The sequence below is a fragment of the Lepeophtheirus salmonis genome, chromosome 11, assembly GCF_016086655.4.
Source record: "Lepeophtheirus salmonis chromosome 11, UVic_Lsal_1.4, whole genome shotgun sequence".
Classification (NCBI taxonomy): domain Eukaryota; kingdom Metazoa; phylum Arthropoda; class Copepoda; order Siphonostomatoida; family Caligidae; genus Lepeophtheirus; species Lepeophtheirus salmonis.
This window is the reverse complement of record NC_052141.2, coordinates 20,398,222-20,416,193: the sequence shown is the minus strand read 5'-3', so window position 1 is coordinate 20,416,193 and position 17,972 is coordinate 20,398,222. Positions and strand designations below refer to the sequence as shown.

General features: G+C 33.2%; 2 protein-coding genes across 3 annotated transcripts in view; one reads left to right on the top strand and one right to left on the bottom strand.

The window, feature by feature from the left end:
- LOC121125775 (discoidin domain-containing receptor tyrosine kinase B) overlaps positions 1-17,972 on the top strand; it is a 222,425-nt gene that overhangs the window by 19,783 nt on the left and 184,670 nt on the right. The gene's annotated exons all lie outside the window — the stretch shown is intronic.
- LOC121125776 (SET and MYND domain-containing protein 4) lies at positions 2,185-6,634 on the bottom strand. The gene is made up of 6 exons (XM_040720989.2): positions 5,448-6,634; positions 4,757-5,374; positions 4,567-4,688; positions 4,265-4,389; positions 3,291-3,984; positions 2,185-2,843 (listed from the first exon to the last, which is right to left on the bottom strand). The coding sequence occupies exons 1-6, from the start codon at positions 6,055-6,057 to the stop codon at positions 2,583-2,585; spliced, it is 2,430 nt and encodes an 809-aa protein (XP_040576923.1). The 5' UTR covers positions 6,058-6,634; the 3' UTR covers positions 2,185-2,582.

Genomic DNA, 17,972 nt, shown 5'->3' with positions numbered 1-17,972 from the left:
TTTGTGAGGTCGAATCAAAGTTAAAAAACCACACTTCAGACTCAGGGGTTTCTTCGGGATCACATATCTCTGAAGTGATTGCAACTTTGGATAAAACCACTTTCCCTTTATTATCGAGTACTTTGGGCTTGCCAAGGAATATACGATATTGACGACAAAAAAATCACCAAGTACCTACCTCCCATTCCGACTAGGCAGAGTTCATATTTAATTCCACCGAATATACTTTGCTAGCCAAAAAAGATAACTTTTTGATATTTGACATTGGGCAATTCGATGATAATGGTATATGAATTTTTAGAGCAGAAAGTGGGATAATCGACATTGTTAATTAGAAGTATTTGGCTTGCGACAGAACTTTGAAATGCTCCCTGAGCATAATTTATCAGCTCTTTACAATAATTGCCCTTATAGGACAAGCATGTATATTTAGTCTTTTTGCGTTACTTCCATCTATCATGATGAGCCCCCCCAAATGATTAATGCACTTATTAGGAGCAGCCTTTATTTTCAAGGATTCCTGAAGTTTGTCTTGATAGTTCTGAGCTCTGGAAGTTGAAGTTTGTGTGTGGTTCCGTTTTATATATCATTATACAATATTCCTAACCAAAGAGGGGAGAAAATCTACTCAACGAGTTGTACTAAATAAACTTCATAACTTGAAGTTCTAAAAAATTTATGCCCATCACTACTTTTTATTATTGGATGTTTCGAGAGATGAAACTAATACTGATACAAAGTTGTACAATTTGTTAGATAAATGCAATATTTGTAGATTTGATAAACACCTCATTTCACTTTAGTCTGTAACGTATATCCCTTCCATTTGTTCATGCAGCTTCATATCCGTACCATATTATGGTTCCGTATCCATACGGAAGTGCTGTTTTGATACAGAATTAGAGTTTGCCAAAATGAAAAAGTTTGGACGTTAGTATGGCAGTATATTTTTTCTTATGCCTTTTATTCATCTAAACAAGAAAACTATCATCAAAAGTCCAAACAAAAGGTTCTTCCTTGATTTGAAATTCTTTTAAACATAGAAAAAAATGATTTTTGTTACCTGACAGAATAATTGAGTCGAATTGAGATACATACGGATTTAGAAAATGATGTTTCGTATATTACAAATATATATTTAAAAAATAATTTAACACTTCATTGCTCTAATTTGTCTCGCCTTATGAGTATTTAAATCCTAAAGATGTCTCAATTAAATAAATATACTCTTGTATGACATATGCCGAAACAATGAATACTCAATGTTATTACTATCTCAGAACATAATTATTGTTATAATCACATTATACCTATATTGAATCTCGCAACCTATCCCCCCCCACAAAAAAAGACTCAATAATATTTGATGATTCGTCACAGCTCAATAAGAACTACTTCGAATCCAACACATCCATGTTAAGAATACGGATGAGAGGAAGAGTATTTGAAACATCGACAGCTGACAGCCAAATACTCTTTACATATTTGTTTTATTGAGTTATGGGCGTGTGGAATAACAACGCATTGTTACTGCTTATCTATTTATGTAAAGAAAATAATTAGACGGAGTAGTGATGTAAATCCTATGCATTTTTGAGCGCGCCAATTTTTTTGGAATTATTAATCTAAAGAATTAATTAGCATCACTGTAAATAAAGACCACCAATATATCATTTTCCATGACCAATTTAAGAGTATATAAAAGCATGCTCCGCTGAATGAAGTAGAAATCTCTAATATGTTATAGGCCACTGCTTTCTAAATCATTCCGACTTTCACTTGGCGAATTAGACAGTGAATAATGATTTGTTATTTGTAAAGTGTAATTACTTCTTTCCTGATCGTCGTACAGATATAATATATATTGTGCATAATAGATGTTGTCATTCATGTTGTTTTTCTCTGCCTTCTCTAGGGATTAATTCGATTCCTCATTTACATAGATACATGTGTACACCGTATTGTCAATGCATGTAAGATGTGTACATACAGTGGACAAGAGGAAGGGAAAGAGAATCCATCACTTTTCTCATTTCTTTGGACAGGTCCTCAAGAATTATTTTGCTTTTATGTTTTTTTCCTTCCATGTTTTTTTTTCTCAATGGAAGATATTTATATGTTATCCATCATTAATTATCAAAAAGTAGATACATACATATAAATAATATCTTGTGGTACTCAATATTTGTTATCTTTGACTCTATTTTTTTTTGATCATTTAAAAAAAAACATAAAAAAAAAAACACTTTTCATGCTGGACCCTTCCTTTTCCTTGAGAGTTGCACTTTTTTTTTAAAGAAGAGAAACAAAATTACATTCGTGACAGTGTTGCAGTTTTTTCATTGACATAATTATTGGAATACGTTTTCAAAATGAGACAAAATAGAACATCATGTTATTATTTGAATTATAAAATTAATATAATTTAGTTCTTCCTGCTTTTTTCTTCAAATTTCTTTATTCCTCATCGTTTTTGTCATAGAGTAGGGATAGAAAAGTAATATTCTTCAATAAAAAATTAAACTGTAAACACACAGGATCCCTGTGGTTCAAGCTCTTGTTGATACACATATAATAATGAATTAGACTCTGAATGAATTAAGTGATTGTGGAATTACTCGATTTGATTTAAAATGTCGTCCCTCGAGCCAAAGACATTGTTTGTATGCTTCTTCACAGTCAATAAATTGGGGATCTGGATGCGCAACCAATTGTCCTACGATGAGAAGATAGTCACGAAGAAGAGGAAGTGCTTTGCCAATGTCCAGTCGTATAAGATGGTCCATTCCCTCGGCATATGCGCTCGCCTGTCGGTTAACTTCTGTAAGAACATTTGCCGTGATCTGGAGAATGGAAGGAGTTAATACTTTTATTTACCATACCCATAATGGGAGGAGGGGGGTGTAAAGAATTTCAAGAAAGTCTATACATGTTACAACTTGTATAAGTGCATTGTGCAAGTTGCAATTTTTGTATCTTGAAATGCATTATTTAATTAGAGCATGGGTCATTCCAATTACCGACCATACCCTGATACAATCATTTCATTTGTATTAAAATAGTCAAAAATGACAGCATTGATAAGTTTACTGGAGTGTTTACAAATTGTATTATTCTCATCCCATGTACTGAAAATCCCTGCTTTAAAATTATTCATGTCATTTATTCCTTGCAACTTGTACACAAGGTATAAACTCATATATATAAGTAATTCTATTGGGGTGTGTAAATAATTGAAAGCTAGCATAGGGCCTGCCCCCAAGAATGAATAAATGTCTAGTGATACTTACTTTGACCTTATATTCCCGTGATCTGGACATGAAATCATCATACGTGGGCCAGTCGTTGACGCAGGCAACACAGGAACAGTGGAAGTAGTACTGAGAGTTGGCTCTAGCCTGTCGTTTCTCAATGGGGTTCGCATAGAAGTCAAATCCGTAGTCGATATTAATCTCTTCTCCTCTCAAAATGGGTCGTACCACACGTATAACTTGAAAGTTTTGATAGCCCAAACGAAGACAATTTGGATAGCAGCTATGGTTAAAAAAAGACATGGTCGGAAAAATGGCTCCTCCGACGGGTATAATGTCGAATTTTGTAATGTCATTGTTTTTAAGAATGCACTCCGCCATTTCTAGTCCATTTGTGGATGCAATTTGCAAATGACGAAGTAATAAACTTGAGACAAAGACTTCCGCTCGATGTACTTCCTCTGGAGAGCCCTCTCCAAAGAATCCATTGAATTTAAGGCACTTTTCTGTGAATATGGCTTGTACAGTCTTTTTAATCAGATCTTCAAAGGTTCTTTTATCCGCATTGGTGGCTAAATTGTGGACGGAACGATATGAAGTTGGATCAAAGTGGGATGATTGTTGTTGTGAACCTCCCCCTGCTCCCTGAGGGCTATTTCCTTCTTTGGCAATGGGGATCATGGCGGACATTGAATGTTGAATCAGGTTCTGCATCCCTGTTTTGGTCACGATTCTGTAAAGAAAAGGGAAAAGAGGGGGAAGACTTTGTTACATTTTGACTTCCTATTTCAATTGCTGGGAAAGGGTTTTTTTTTATTTATATTCAGTCTACTCTCATTTATTTTGTTATTTAAAAAGAAAAAAAAATATATATATTTCTTGGCTCGAAATTTCATTGACGTCATTTCTAATTTTGCCAGATTATCATTCCATGAATTATAATTTGATTGATATTTTAAGTAGTAGATCTATTTGAGAGGGAGGATTTATATATACATAAATGACAGGGTTACCTTAGAGCTAAATGAGGCATTTTCCCTAGGAATCTAGAGGGCTCTAGATATCTTAGGATACCACATTCAATCTTATGATATTCATTCCAACTTAAATCCCGACATGTTTCTCCGCAATATTGAACCTGTCAGAAAATCAAGAATCATTACTTTACTTTCCATCTATTAGAGACGTGTGAGGGGAGAAGGAAATGAGTAGGAAGGGTAAATATTGTGTGGTGTGTTATTGAGATTCATTTCAAGAATAAGGGGGGACAAAGAATGAAGGATTGCGCAGAAGTCAAATAAATTTATTGACTTACCGTTGAGCATTCACAACAAGGTATGGGAGTTGGCGTTTTCTTAAGACAATGAGCACAATGATTGGATCGGAACACGGACTCTAGTACAGCAGCATAGGGTTCTTCTCGAAGTATCACATCTCCTTAAATGTTACATAAAACGTTTCACAATCAAAAAGAAGTTGTGTTTTTGAGTTAGAGACACACTTACCTGGTGTTAAATCCCGATTAGCCACAAAATATCGCCCTTTTTCCGGCGAAAATCGAAGGTCAATGACAATGGAAGCGGATGGCATTCGAGGATTGGATCCATAAGTAAGCTCTGGCACTTCTACGTCTGGTTTATTTGCTGTGACTGATGCAGACAAGTTGGATATCGACAGTTGACTCGTTGTTTTTTCGAGGGGCTTTGAGATTTCATTTCCATTGTTATGCATGGTTCCTCCAGGTCCTAGAGTTGGCGAAGATGGGACTGACATTTTTTTATCACGGGGCTTATCGGATTTAAGGCGCAAACTCAATGAGCGATCCGGTTTGACGGGATCCTTCTTTTTTTTTTCCTTTTTTTCATCTGGAACAAAAACTAAAGGGCCTGTGGCTCCCATCAGAATCTCTTCTTGAGGAGATGAGAGTCGGAGGAGCTCCTCTGGGGAAGCATTATTTGGATTCTCCCCCATTTGCATCATGAAGTGTGTATTTCTCCATTCCTTTAGAAGAACTTGAAGCTCTTGTGACTTTGCTTGTTTTTGTGGATCAGAGAGACCAGACTCTTTGAGACAGGCGAGTGACTGACGAATACATTTGGATGCAAGCTCAAACTTTTTCAATCCTAGAAAGGTGGAAAAGATTTACAGATTTACTTCCCTCAGTGTGAAAGAGTGGGAAAGGATATTTAACTGTACCTTGGTAGCACTTTCCCTTTCGTTCCCACAATTTGTAGAGATTTTCTCGTGGGTAACCAAAACGTGCCGCTCGCGCGATATCCTTGAGGCTATCCTCATACTGACACAATTTCCGAAGAGCTGCAGAACGATTCGCATAACAAAGGCTCAAAGATTCATACTTTGCTGGTGCTTGAACCCTCTCATCCGAGAACTTGACTTTTCCTTTGATCAGCTTATCTGGAATTACTTTCTCTTTGGGATTCAGTGTTTCTTCAATGGAAGGATGAGGGGCGATAGATATGGCTTTATTATAGTAGATAATGGCCTGCATGGACTGATCATTTTGAAACAATTTATTTCCGTCCTCACGGAACTTATCTGACTTTTCCTTGGACTTGAGTCCACACTTTTCCGTGATTTGAAAGTCACGCAGAAAGGAACTGACCTGGAGAAGGTAGTCCACACGCTCAATGTCAGTGGTTTTTGATATAAACTCATCAGAGATGTGCCTGGGAAAGGAGTAGTCCTCTTCGGAAGAAGCATTGTTTTTCATTAAACTATTGAGGAACTCCTCGTAGAAGAAGTCAAAGAGGGATGTATTCTGTACCGGTAGCTCATTGTTTGCCATGGTGACACTCCTGTTTATGGGATCCTGTTTTTTTCTCTCCTATATACTTTGGCTATTAATCTATTACATATCACGGAGAAAGACACTTTCAAATAATAGATAGAAAAGGAGAGATGGAACACAGAGAAGGATACACTATAATAACAATCTATGCATAGGAAAAACACTCGAATAAGTAGAAATACGTTGCTGCCTCTCTCAAACAAAAAATCACATTTTTTCTGTCATTTAGCAAGATGATAAAAAAAAACTAATCAGTAGAAAAGAGTACTAATAAGACACATATGCTCAAAGAGGAGGAGGAGAGAGAGAAAAGTCGCCACATCCCTCAATACTATCTCACGCTGCTCTTTAGGTGAAGTTAGTTTGCAAGGAGACAAAAGCATTTGAAAAAATGTACCCGTACGTTCTTAGGCAATAGTACTTTTTTTCTATACAACTATTTCAACTTTCTTGGCCCAAAGTGTTTTTATTATTGTTATTGTGTGTGTGTGTGTGTAACAAGAAGTCATTGTTGGCATCAGAGGAGACAACACACGTGCTGCTATCCCTGCCTCTCTTCTCCTTTTCTACAACTGCTCCTTCCTTATTATACTTTACACTCTCCATATGACTTTCGAATCGCGTCTATAAATATCTGATTGTTGTTCTTGCTTTAACTATTATGTCTATGGGTAGTCATAGTCCGTTATAGGTCCTCACCATTCACCTATGATGTACCTATTAGGGAAATAAAACCCTTTGTTAATTGACTATTTATTTGTAAGATATACCAATTGAAGGAAACATATTTTACAAATTATAATATTATATATTGTAATTCCCCTTGAGTGCTTTCACCGCAATATTTCCGTCTTCCATATCTTTCTCTCCCTCCCTCCCCACATCATCATTGTTTCGGACTATTGCAACAACATATATGTGTCCTGTTTCTTATATCACACACTCACACACACACAAAGCGCTGTAGTCTGAAGATCATTTTCTTCTTCATCCGATTTGATTACTTTTTCTAATTTCCTTATTATTTATTTTGTAGCTAATTCATGAATTATGCATTGGATTTGAGTCTCTTGAATAAGATTGAAAAGAGTCTTTGACGGCTCTTGATGACATCCAACCCTTTCTGTTCTGCTACCCCCTTCTTCTTTTGATGATGGGGAAGGAATAGGAAAAAGTTTTTTAATCAAGATGAAAATGAGGTGGGGAAGACATGATGAAAAAAAAAAATTGAGTTGCATTTCTTTTCCCGTATTTTGTTTATATCAGTAAAAATACATGTACAACTGTCAGATACGTCATCGTGTCCATAATCTCTTTTAGAAGATCGAACGTCGTTTGTTTGTTAGTTTTGACAACTTACAAGATCATATCTCAAAGAGTGTCATTTACCTCTCTGATGGGAAAGAAACTAATTTTCTAATTTATAATTTAATTGTAAATTATTGGTGCATATGTCGTCAACAAAATTAAGCAATATCAGCCATATATATGATAACAGGTTAGACATCTTTTGGTGTAACCCAAAAATTTTCTCACATTGAAAAAATAAATGCTAAGAAAAAATCAATTTAGGGAAACATTTTTTTAATTTTTTGAAGGATTTCAATTTTTCAAAATTTAGTGTTTGGTAAAAAAAAAAATTAAAACTATTTCAAAAGAATAAACAATATTTCAAAAGTTTTTAAATTATTGAATTTTTTCTTTCCATTTTCACAAAGTACAGCAAAAGACGTCTAATCCTTTTATCTGTCAAAAACAGACTAACAATGCAAATGTTTTACCAACATCCTTATCTAAATGTATAGAGAATTGAATGAGGATTGAATTTTAATTTCCTAATAACGTACTTGTATACATATATGTGGTATTGAAATATGTAAAAATAACCCCGAACATTGACATGGCAACTGAGACAATTTGAAGAATGTTTGTAGGTAGAACAGCTTAGCTGTCATGACGTTTCAATTGGAAGAAATAAAGACAAGCCCCACTCTGTCTCAAGCAAGGACATAGGCAGGAAGGACTCCATTTTTGAACCTCAATTTTACTTTGAGTCACACTCATATTTATAATACCTCAACTATTTATAAACCATTTATGAGCAAAAGTACTTGGGGATATACTTCAAAAATAGATATTTCCTCTTACAAAAAATATAACAATAATTGCCATAGGTTCTTTCCCCTTAAACTATTTGGCCTTAAGACATTTCACTGTATAGCCATTTTGCCTCAAGAATATTCGCCTTAAAATATAAATAAATGAGGTTTATAGGCCGTGACCATTTATTTTTGGTCTTTGAACTTTTTAATCAAAATATGTATTGTCTAACAAACGCAATAAATGATTACTGTACGTTCGAATAATGATGTAGTTATCCTCCAAAGTTTTCAATGCATACTTACTATCAAAATTTCACTAGTTAGTGAGTTCGAACCAGGAACAAGATAGGTAATAAAATTAATATAATAAGATAAATAATGACTCGCCCATTATTAATTATCATTAGAAATGATGGATTATTCAAGTACCTAAGCCATATAGTTTGCAGATAAAGGTTACATGTTTACTGATGCAGAAACAATGAATAACTCAATGATATTACTATTATAAAATAATTATTAGTTATTACAAGAACTACATTGTCCATGACGTTAAAATCAATTGGTAGTTGGCCAATACTTCTAACTATGGGCTGCTCTTTAATAATAGTTGATAATTGTTCATAGCTTCATAAGAACTCATGCGTATCTAACAAATCAATGTTAATAACACTAATTTGAGAAAAAGAAAAAGAAAACTCGATAGGTGACAACCAAATACATTGTATAAATTTATATATGCTACGTTCGACATCGATAATATCTTTTTCCTATAACAAGGATGAAGTATTAACAATACAATAAGTAGTGATGTATATCTTGTGGAGTTTTTAGCTGGTAAGTTTTTTTTTTTTTTTGGAATTGATAACCTGGTAATTGCTAATTCTTTTTTATCAGTATAGTTGTTATATGTACATGGGTGGGTGGGTTGTAAATTGTAAGACTTTCGCGATGTAAAAAAAACCCCGAAATTGACATGGAAATCCTGGCAATTTGACAAATGCTAGTGGGAAGAGCAGCTTAGCTGTTATGACAGTTTATGAAAGGAAGTATAAATGTAAATATTTGATTCAATTTTGGGTACCCCAACTTTTGGATCCAGATATTAGTTAGGACCGAAATCAAATAGTATCCGGATTAAGGTTATATTTTTACTGATGATCATAACTTATTACTGGTAATTATTGTGACAATATCATTGGAAAAGTCCTTAGCTTTATTATATCTCGCAACCTATTTTTTAATATAAACAGGAAACGGTCTAAAATCAGTCCTCAGTTAGCTAATTCGATGGTATTATTAATCTATTTGATAACGATTAACAGCTAAACTGCTCAGTGTTAATAGCACCGATGAGAGGAAAGGAAGGAGAAACATCCTCAGCTGACAACCAAATACACTCAACTTTTTTGTATTAGTGAGGTAACAGAGTGCAGAATAACCGTGCGATGTGGTTTTAAGGCCTAATCAAGATGAATAGAGATGCATTGTCTATCATCTATTCTATCTCTACTCCTGGAATTACAAACAATTGCCTACCCTGTAAATCCTACTCACTACATACATACATAAGTTATTGTTAATTAAACGAGTCGTTTTCTCTGGTATTTCAGGTATTTTTTTTTTTTTTACCCAATATCTTTTGTATTTTCCCGTCTTTTTAGTTTTATTATCGATTAATGGCAATTGCAGTTATTTAATTATAAACAATTTATTAATTAACATACATTTATGGTACGTTAGTGTGGCTTTTGGTGTGTACAAGAATAATTTGAATGCAGATCAGGCACAACATATCTGCAACAACAGCTACCTTGCCTTCAAGGTGGATGAGTTCCCCAATCAATTCTACAAAAATCTCACTAGCGACCTGGAATTACCACTGGTATTAAATAATCTAATTCATCACGTTAAAAAGGATTGAAGATTGGGTTTGTAAATAGCTTTATGTTATTAGCAAAACAATGAAGATATTCATTTTTCCCGGTTAATTTTTCAATATGAATGAAAGTCATAAATATTTTGCTCCGCAAAGTTGTTAAGGGAAAAAAATGAAAAAGCGAGACAGGTGAAAGGAATAGATTGATTTCTAAGGGCTACCTTAAATTTACACATATATATATATATAGGGAATTGCGTGTAAAAGTCTACACTACGTAGTATACTTTACATTTTTTGAGTAGAATGTCTTATCCCCGTCTCCTATTTAGAAATAGACACATACACACACTCAAATAGGCCGTATACACTTTTACTTTCTAGTTCATTTCATTAGAGCATTGATTTGTCGAGAAAACAAATACAACATTCAGTGCGTCAACATAAAAACAATCATGACCAAAAATAAATCCCAGTTTATTTTGTTACTTCAATTATAGGATGGGGATTTAAAATCCGGAACAAGTTACAAACTATATATCTATGTTATGAAAATGTGCTACTTAGATTTAGGTGACAAAAAAATAAAAACAGAAAAGATATAGAATCCTCGAGATGCCCTCCTAATATGAACGCTGTGCCGTCATTAATCCATGCCTTCATGCAAGGCGCACACACAAGACGCAACTAACTCCATAGATAATGATGTGTGAGACCTTAAATGGATGTTAGGGGATCCGATGTCATGTTAGAATTTTAAAGGATTGTAGTTTGTCCAAATCTGGTAATTGAAAGCGGATTTATTCGAGAGAAAACCAACATTTTTAGGAAGTTAATATTTTGGCTCATGGAAATGTGGCTTCCTATATATTTGATCTATAGATCTTAACCCCTTGGATTACTATGTGTGGGACATCTTGGAAAGATAGTCCAATAAATGTAAAAATCACACTATTATTGACTCCTTGCGGGCTTACATTATCGAGGCAGTAGCAAACATGGACAAAGAGTTCCTCGTCAAGGATTGTGTCAGGTTCAAGGCCAGGTTGGAGGCTGTGGTTGAAACTGAGGGTGGTTGGCTTGACTTAACTATGAACTCTATCATGTAAGAATAAAACATTTTTGAATTACTGAATTAATTCTCGGAAAAAAATTGTAATATACGTTTTCCTTAAATTTTTGGGATTTAAAATCCCCAGATTGTATAAATACATGCCTTTATTTCATGGACATATTTGAGTCAATTATAGCCTTATCATTCAATTTATTGGGATGAGTTACGATACAAAAGAATTTTAAGGATATATATATATATATTTTAATGTTCCTTCAATTGGTTAGATTGAGTTGCACTGATTAAGTATAAGTGAACATTATAGTATTACATTTACTCCATCTAACCTAAGAATCTTTTGTTGAAATAAATATACATAAAGTATATTTATTCTTTTATTGTGAGGATCAATTTTTGGGTACTTTAATGGAATTTACGACACACTCAAAGAGTTAATAAAAATCATTCGTCAAAAAATATAAAAATAATCCATACTCTATTTTTCTAGATTGCTTTTATGATAAAGATCAACATATTTACTACCAAATCGGCTATTTTCCATAGTAATGGAATCGGTTATTCAAATTGCCTACAAATTATACAAATAAACCAAATGTTACTCTGTCAAAAAGGTTTTAAATTCTATTGAATAAGGTTTTCATAATTGAAAAACTGGGGCGTAATTCTATTTCCTACAAAAATGTTGTTTGAATGACTGCATATATAATGCAAGCTAATATGTATTTTGCGTGACTAATACCTAGACATGGGTACGAGTTAATTCGTTCATAGAACGATTTGTTAGTAAAAAAAAAATACTCATAGGTCAAAGTAATTTATAACATAAGAATTAACAATAAGAAAATTGCTCATAATGCGGTTCCAACTTTCGACCTCCCTTGTATTTCAATGCCGTAAGTCAATCCAAACTTTTGCCTAGAATATCCACCTCGTGTCACAAAAAACCCGTCTCTCAAGATATTACATACTGTACTGTTATTCCGGAGTAGGATTTGATCCAATTTTGATGATACGATAATTTAGAAAGAGTTACAGTTTACAAGAAGGGTTCACAGGCGATGTGCGTGGAGGGGTGAACCTACATTACTTTGCAGCTGAAACCCTTTCTCTTTGAATCCTGCCTCCCCTCACATGGCTCTCTCCATTGTGTTTGAAAATGAACTCATGGAAATATCAGCAGCCTGTAGATTATGTTCCCTCATGTCGGATTTGCTTCATTCTGTATACTGGCTGCCTGCTAATATCCCTCTCTGTCAAAAACGGATATCAAGGTTATGCTGCTATTTACCGACTCCTATTTATATTGCCCAAGTTTTTACATAGTGACCGTCACGGAATCAGAGACAAGGAACAAATTAAAAGCAAGTTTTATTGCTACTCTGCATCTCAGTATCTCATCCATCTCACTTCGACTTGCCCACGTGCGTCACTGTGGTTAGGGATCGTATGCATTTTTGTCATTACAGCTGAAAATGACATCATATATATCTGTTGATTAACCCTGTTAGGTTTTTTTACTTATTTATTTGAGAAGGTCATCCTTCGAAATGTTTTGACATTTCCATGTGTGCCTTCTATTATCAAAAGGTTGAGAGCTGTTGGTGCACAATGTATAATGTGCTTATAAACTTTAGAATTTGAGGAGGACATCAACAGTCTGAGATCATGTTTTTATCTTCCTTTTTCTCTTAAAAGGGTAAAAACGCAATTACTAGTCCTAGTATAAGTATTAAATGATCAATTAAAGACTATATTAGTAATAATTAGCCTTGCAGAAATGATAGAATGCTTTCCAAGGCGCATGCCTTGCTAACCATACGTAGTTATGTATACATTCGATATATGAACATTGTAGGGAAGCCCGAGCAGAGTTGGATCATTTTTTATTTCGTGCCTCAATTACTCAGAGCTGGGTTGACTTTAGAAGACTTATGTTTGTTATAGTTTGAATAAATGTATATTTAACTCGGAGTGGATTTGAGTATTGGTGGATGTGGCAAAGATACAAAAAAAATGTCTTGGTGTCTTAGATAATGAGATGTGATTTCCTTTGGTCTCATCCCTTGGACTACGTATCGACTCCTAGTCCTTATCCCGCCTGTGCGTTAAAATATCTCAAATTTCTCATGACTCTCTAAGTTTTGTGCTAATATTAAATTATAATAGCAAAATGATTAATTATTCAAATGACATTAACTACACCCAAAATATTGAACAACTGACTTTATTTCTCTAAAAAGAATGATTCTCAAATTAAATTACCTCTAAACCTCAAAAACAGTTTTTATTCAATAATAATTTGTATTATATTTATAAGTAGGTTTTTTGATGTTCAAGGAAAAGGGAGAGTTGAAACTATTCCCGTCTTTCCTAGACATATATTTCTAATCATTTGAAGGAATCACAGCAGGTGTGGTCTACAGTTACATCATATTAGTAACTTTTTTTTAGGAAGAGGGCAAGCTCTTATTATTCTTTTTTGTTTGTTTGCTTATTTTCATCTGAAATTGTGCTGTCTCAACATAAAAACAAACTTGAACAAAAATCAAGAAAATTAGAAAATCCCATTGTATTTTTATCTTCATATACATATATGACGTACGTAAGCAAATCAAACCGCACAAAATGAGCGCTATTAGGATATTATTACATGTAATCTATATTATAATTTGTAAAATAAACTGTTTCAAAGTTTATCAGCTTTCATACCCTCTATAACTTTTGGTTGTAATACCTCCACTAAGAGCGACAATAAAGGCATAAAATCAACTGATTGTAGATCTTTTCTACGCCCATCACTCTGTATAGGGGCTCACAGACCTTGTGAATGACTCTTTTGAGCTTGTCTGTAAGGTCTGGATGCTCATAAACAGGGGCGAAAGCCTCTCCATATGATAATAGGAAGTGAAGGACAAAACAAGATTATCAATGAAGACTTGAAAGATCTCATGGTGGGAGCCAAGGTGTACAAGGAGGTGAGGAAAGATGTTGTGAAGCCTTGGTTTGATGCCCATGAAGGGGAGTATTGTTGGCATCAAGACTCAGCACCGCTTCTTAAGGCCATAACAACTCAAGCTTGGTTCCTCCCTCATCCCCGGACTACTGGACCATGGAATATGGCATCATACTATGTACAGTATGTTTCTTGATGAAGTTGATTTAAATTTTACTATCAAAGATGGAGTCAATTATATGCTTATTATTCAAATTTGTAGGATGAGCTCAGATATTCAAAGGTTTCAGCTATTATGTTACAAACTTTATTTGATTTAAGAAACTTGGATTGCCCACTTTATGAAACCCTTCAATTAGAGTCAATCCATTTAGTATATTAGTTTATTCAGAATAAGTTATTTTTAGAAATTTAGGATACCTGTGGAAAAGTGGATATTTGATGCTTCGAAATAAAAACAATCTTGACCAAAAATCGATAATATAAGTTAATACCATTTAACATTAAGTGATTGATTACACTATGTATCCTTAGGAAAGATTTGTGAATTGCTGAATTAATTATGTGTGATAAATAGTAAAACACCGTATCCTTAAATTTCCCAGATTTAAATTCCCATTCTTCTTACAATTAGCCAAATAATTCATATACATATTTATGCCAATTATAGCCTTGTTATTCAAATTTCTAGTATATGTTAAGATATCTAAGAATTTCAACAATAGTTTAAAACCTTTATTTGCATTGAGGGACTAATATTGACCCTTATATTTTCCTTTCATTTCTGAAATTGTTCAATTTTTTCATTCCTTTATTTTGTGACAATCAATTTTGACTGATTTTTTAAATATAAATTGACGAATATTCATATGAAAATACAAATATAATCCATTCTCATGGTTGTTTTTGTGTTGATGGGACACAAATGTTGTAACTTTTTTTTAAAAGAAGTAAATAGTGAAATTGCTGCCTCTCTACAACAAATAAATGAAATATTTTTTAAAGTCATGGAATATTTTTATGGACTTAATATATGTATTAAAATATCAATTACCCATATCATTTCTTGACGTTGTTTTTTCGTATGCGTGTGTGTCTCATAATGTCCTTTATAAGTATGCATACTATTTTTGCAAAAACTTAACTAGGTATTAGATGCAGGAATGTTTAGGGATACATTATTACTCATGTTTGGTCCAGTAACGTTCTAAACTTAAAGACGCATTCGAAACTCTCCCATAGAAGGGCGGTTTGAGTGTGAGGTACACATGGGCAAATCTTAACAAAATACGAAATTTAAAAATCCCTCTGTTTTTGTAAGTGCTATCTGGACATATTTTTTTAATATAACAATGCTGTCTTGATAATTCTATATTCTTGAAGAGATAACAATAAGTAATAAGTAATCACTTGTAATCCTTGTTGGACTCGGAGTAGAATTGAGGATCAATATTCCTGTAATTCATTCCTATATCATTGATAGAGACGGTATAAGATTTTTTTTTGTTGCTTTCATTTAATAGCAGCTTATTTAATGTAACGTTATAACAGCTAAGCTGCTCTCCTGCACTACATTCTTTAAATTTTCTGAATGAATTTTCATTTTTTAGAAGATAAACATAACATGGATGCAAATAATATGACTTGCCGGAATGTTAAAAAAAAGAAACTGCCTATTAATGGAATAATCCACTCAATTAAAAAAAAATGCTTAGCTGTCTTGACGTTTCATTAGATCACGTTAACCTTTATTTTGTTTTTTAAACAATGCTCATTAAATGCGTGTTTTTGAGAAGATAATATTTTCTCTTATTTGTTTAAGGTTTTTTAGAGAAGATCAAGACCGTTTATGGACTTTTTAATACATTCTGTTCATTTTTCAAATTAAAAAAACTAATAATATTTTTTTTTATTGTTTCAATTATCTTTTTTTCAAAGAAAAGGGTCAAAATAATTTGTTTTTCATATTTTCATGGTCTTTTTATAAAATTAAATATAACACAGAGAAAAAAGGCCCTAGGACAAGTGCCCCTTCCTAAAGCTATTATCATTACGCATGGGCGGAAAAATCCCTGGCTTAACAAAGGAACCACCTCATATTTCGATCAAAATTGTATTCTTTAAATTATTATTATGCACTTTTTTGAGAAGAATCCCCAATATATTTTTCAAGCCATTGCATCGCTGAAACAATTTTTTTGAAATATTAATAATAATAAAAGTAAAGTGAAAACAGGAAATGGTTTTTGATGCATTGTTTTTAAAATATCAAAAGTAGCATATCACTTAGCTCAATAAATCAAAAGCTAAATAACAGATTGGTATGAAATTTTGTCCATTGTCTTTCGAAGGCTGATACTAACTGAAAAGGAGGTGAATTATATATATATATATATAAATAGTTCCATCTATGTGTGAAATCGGGACTTTTTACCCCATGTGTTAGATATCACCCAGTGACGTAATCATCAATCAATCTTTACAAATTTATATAAACATGCTTAATTAGGCATAGATTACGTCTAATGGGAAATTATTTTCGTGCAAAACTTCACTCAACTAATTAATCCAATGATAAATTGAGGTACTTTAGTATTATATTAATAAAAAGGATGCTTTCTAGAGGGTACACTCAAATTTGAGACGTTTTTTAAGGACTCATTACAAGGATGGGATTCAACTTACGTTCATTATTATTGACGGATATAACTATAGTTGTAAAAAATATGTTAAAAAGTTATGCAAGACTAACGTGGTCATCTTGACAATTTGAAGAATACTTGAAAGAAAAACAGTTTAGCTGTCATGATGTTTATTAGATCAGCTGTAAGCAGCTGCGAGAAAAAGAAAATAAACACATACCCCTCTCTGTATATAGCAAGGACATATAGGCTGGAATTACTCAGATGTCGATCATTAATTCTACATTTCAATAGGAATTCTATTCATCTTTTGACGTAATTAAAAAACAAAACAAAAAACAACACTGGTCCAATATATTAGGGCCAACTTTGAACGGTCCTAGAACGATCTTGGCGAGTCAAACAACAGTAATATTTCACAAACTTTATTATTTCATATCGAAAAGCCAGCTGACGAAAAATCATCAAAAAAAATGATGATCATGCCATAAATTGCAAAAAAGTATTGTACACTTGACGTGGAATGCCCCTGCAAAGAAATAAAGAATGGAATTTCTCCAATGGTGATCCTCATTTCTACTTTAAGTCCAACAAGGACTTGCACTTATAATGCCCGAGTAAACCTTCATTGTTAATTTTCACCTTTTACGAACACTAGTGATTACTTTATACGTTAATGTTCCCTTGTCAAGAATTAAGTGACCAGGGTAACAGTTTTGGAACATTAAAAAACCCGGTTAAACCCCAAACAAACAAACTTTACTCTAATAATGTAGAAGTTTCCAAAACTTTAGTTTATTATTTTAGATTAGTTAATACATAAGTAAGACATGGAAACGGGAATGGATAGAGGACACAATGCATTTATCATAGTTATAAATTGCTTCATTATAGGACATATTTCGATAAGGGAGGATCTAAAGAACGTAAGAATGGTGGAAGATGCATCACGCAGACTGTGCAGAGTACAACAGATACTAATTCCTTTATGGGCAGATGCTTTGTGATGCCCTGGATAGTATAAGGTTGTGACTATGGAAAACTATGCATAATAAAAAACAAAACTTACTCTTTATTGAAGCTGTTATTTTTAATTACTTTTTTTTTTTTGAGTATTGTTTTGCTCTTACAAATTATTATTGTAATAAATATGATTTTATTAGAGAAAAATATATCCATAACGAACACACGCTAAAAATTAGTTAAAGTCAGGTAAGATATATAAAAACCACACTAGGAATAATAAAATATTTGCACAAACA

Coding starts and splice junctions, on each gene's coding strand:
- LOC121125776 (XM_040720989.2), bottom strand. CDS start 6,057: ATGGCAAACAATGAGCTACCGGTACAGAATACATCCCTCTTTGACTTC. Junction 3,985..4,264: donor ATGCCTCATTTAGCTCTAAG/GTAACCCTGTCA, acceptor TTTTCTTTACAG/AATCGTGACCAAAACAGGGA. Junction 2,844..3,290: donor CACGGGAATATAAGGTCAAA/GTAAGTATCACT, acceptor TCCATTCTCCAG/ATCACGGCAAATGTTCTTAC.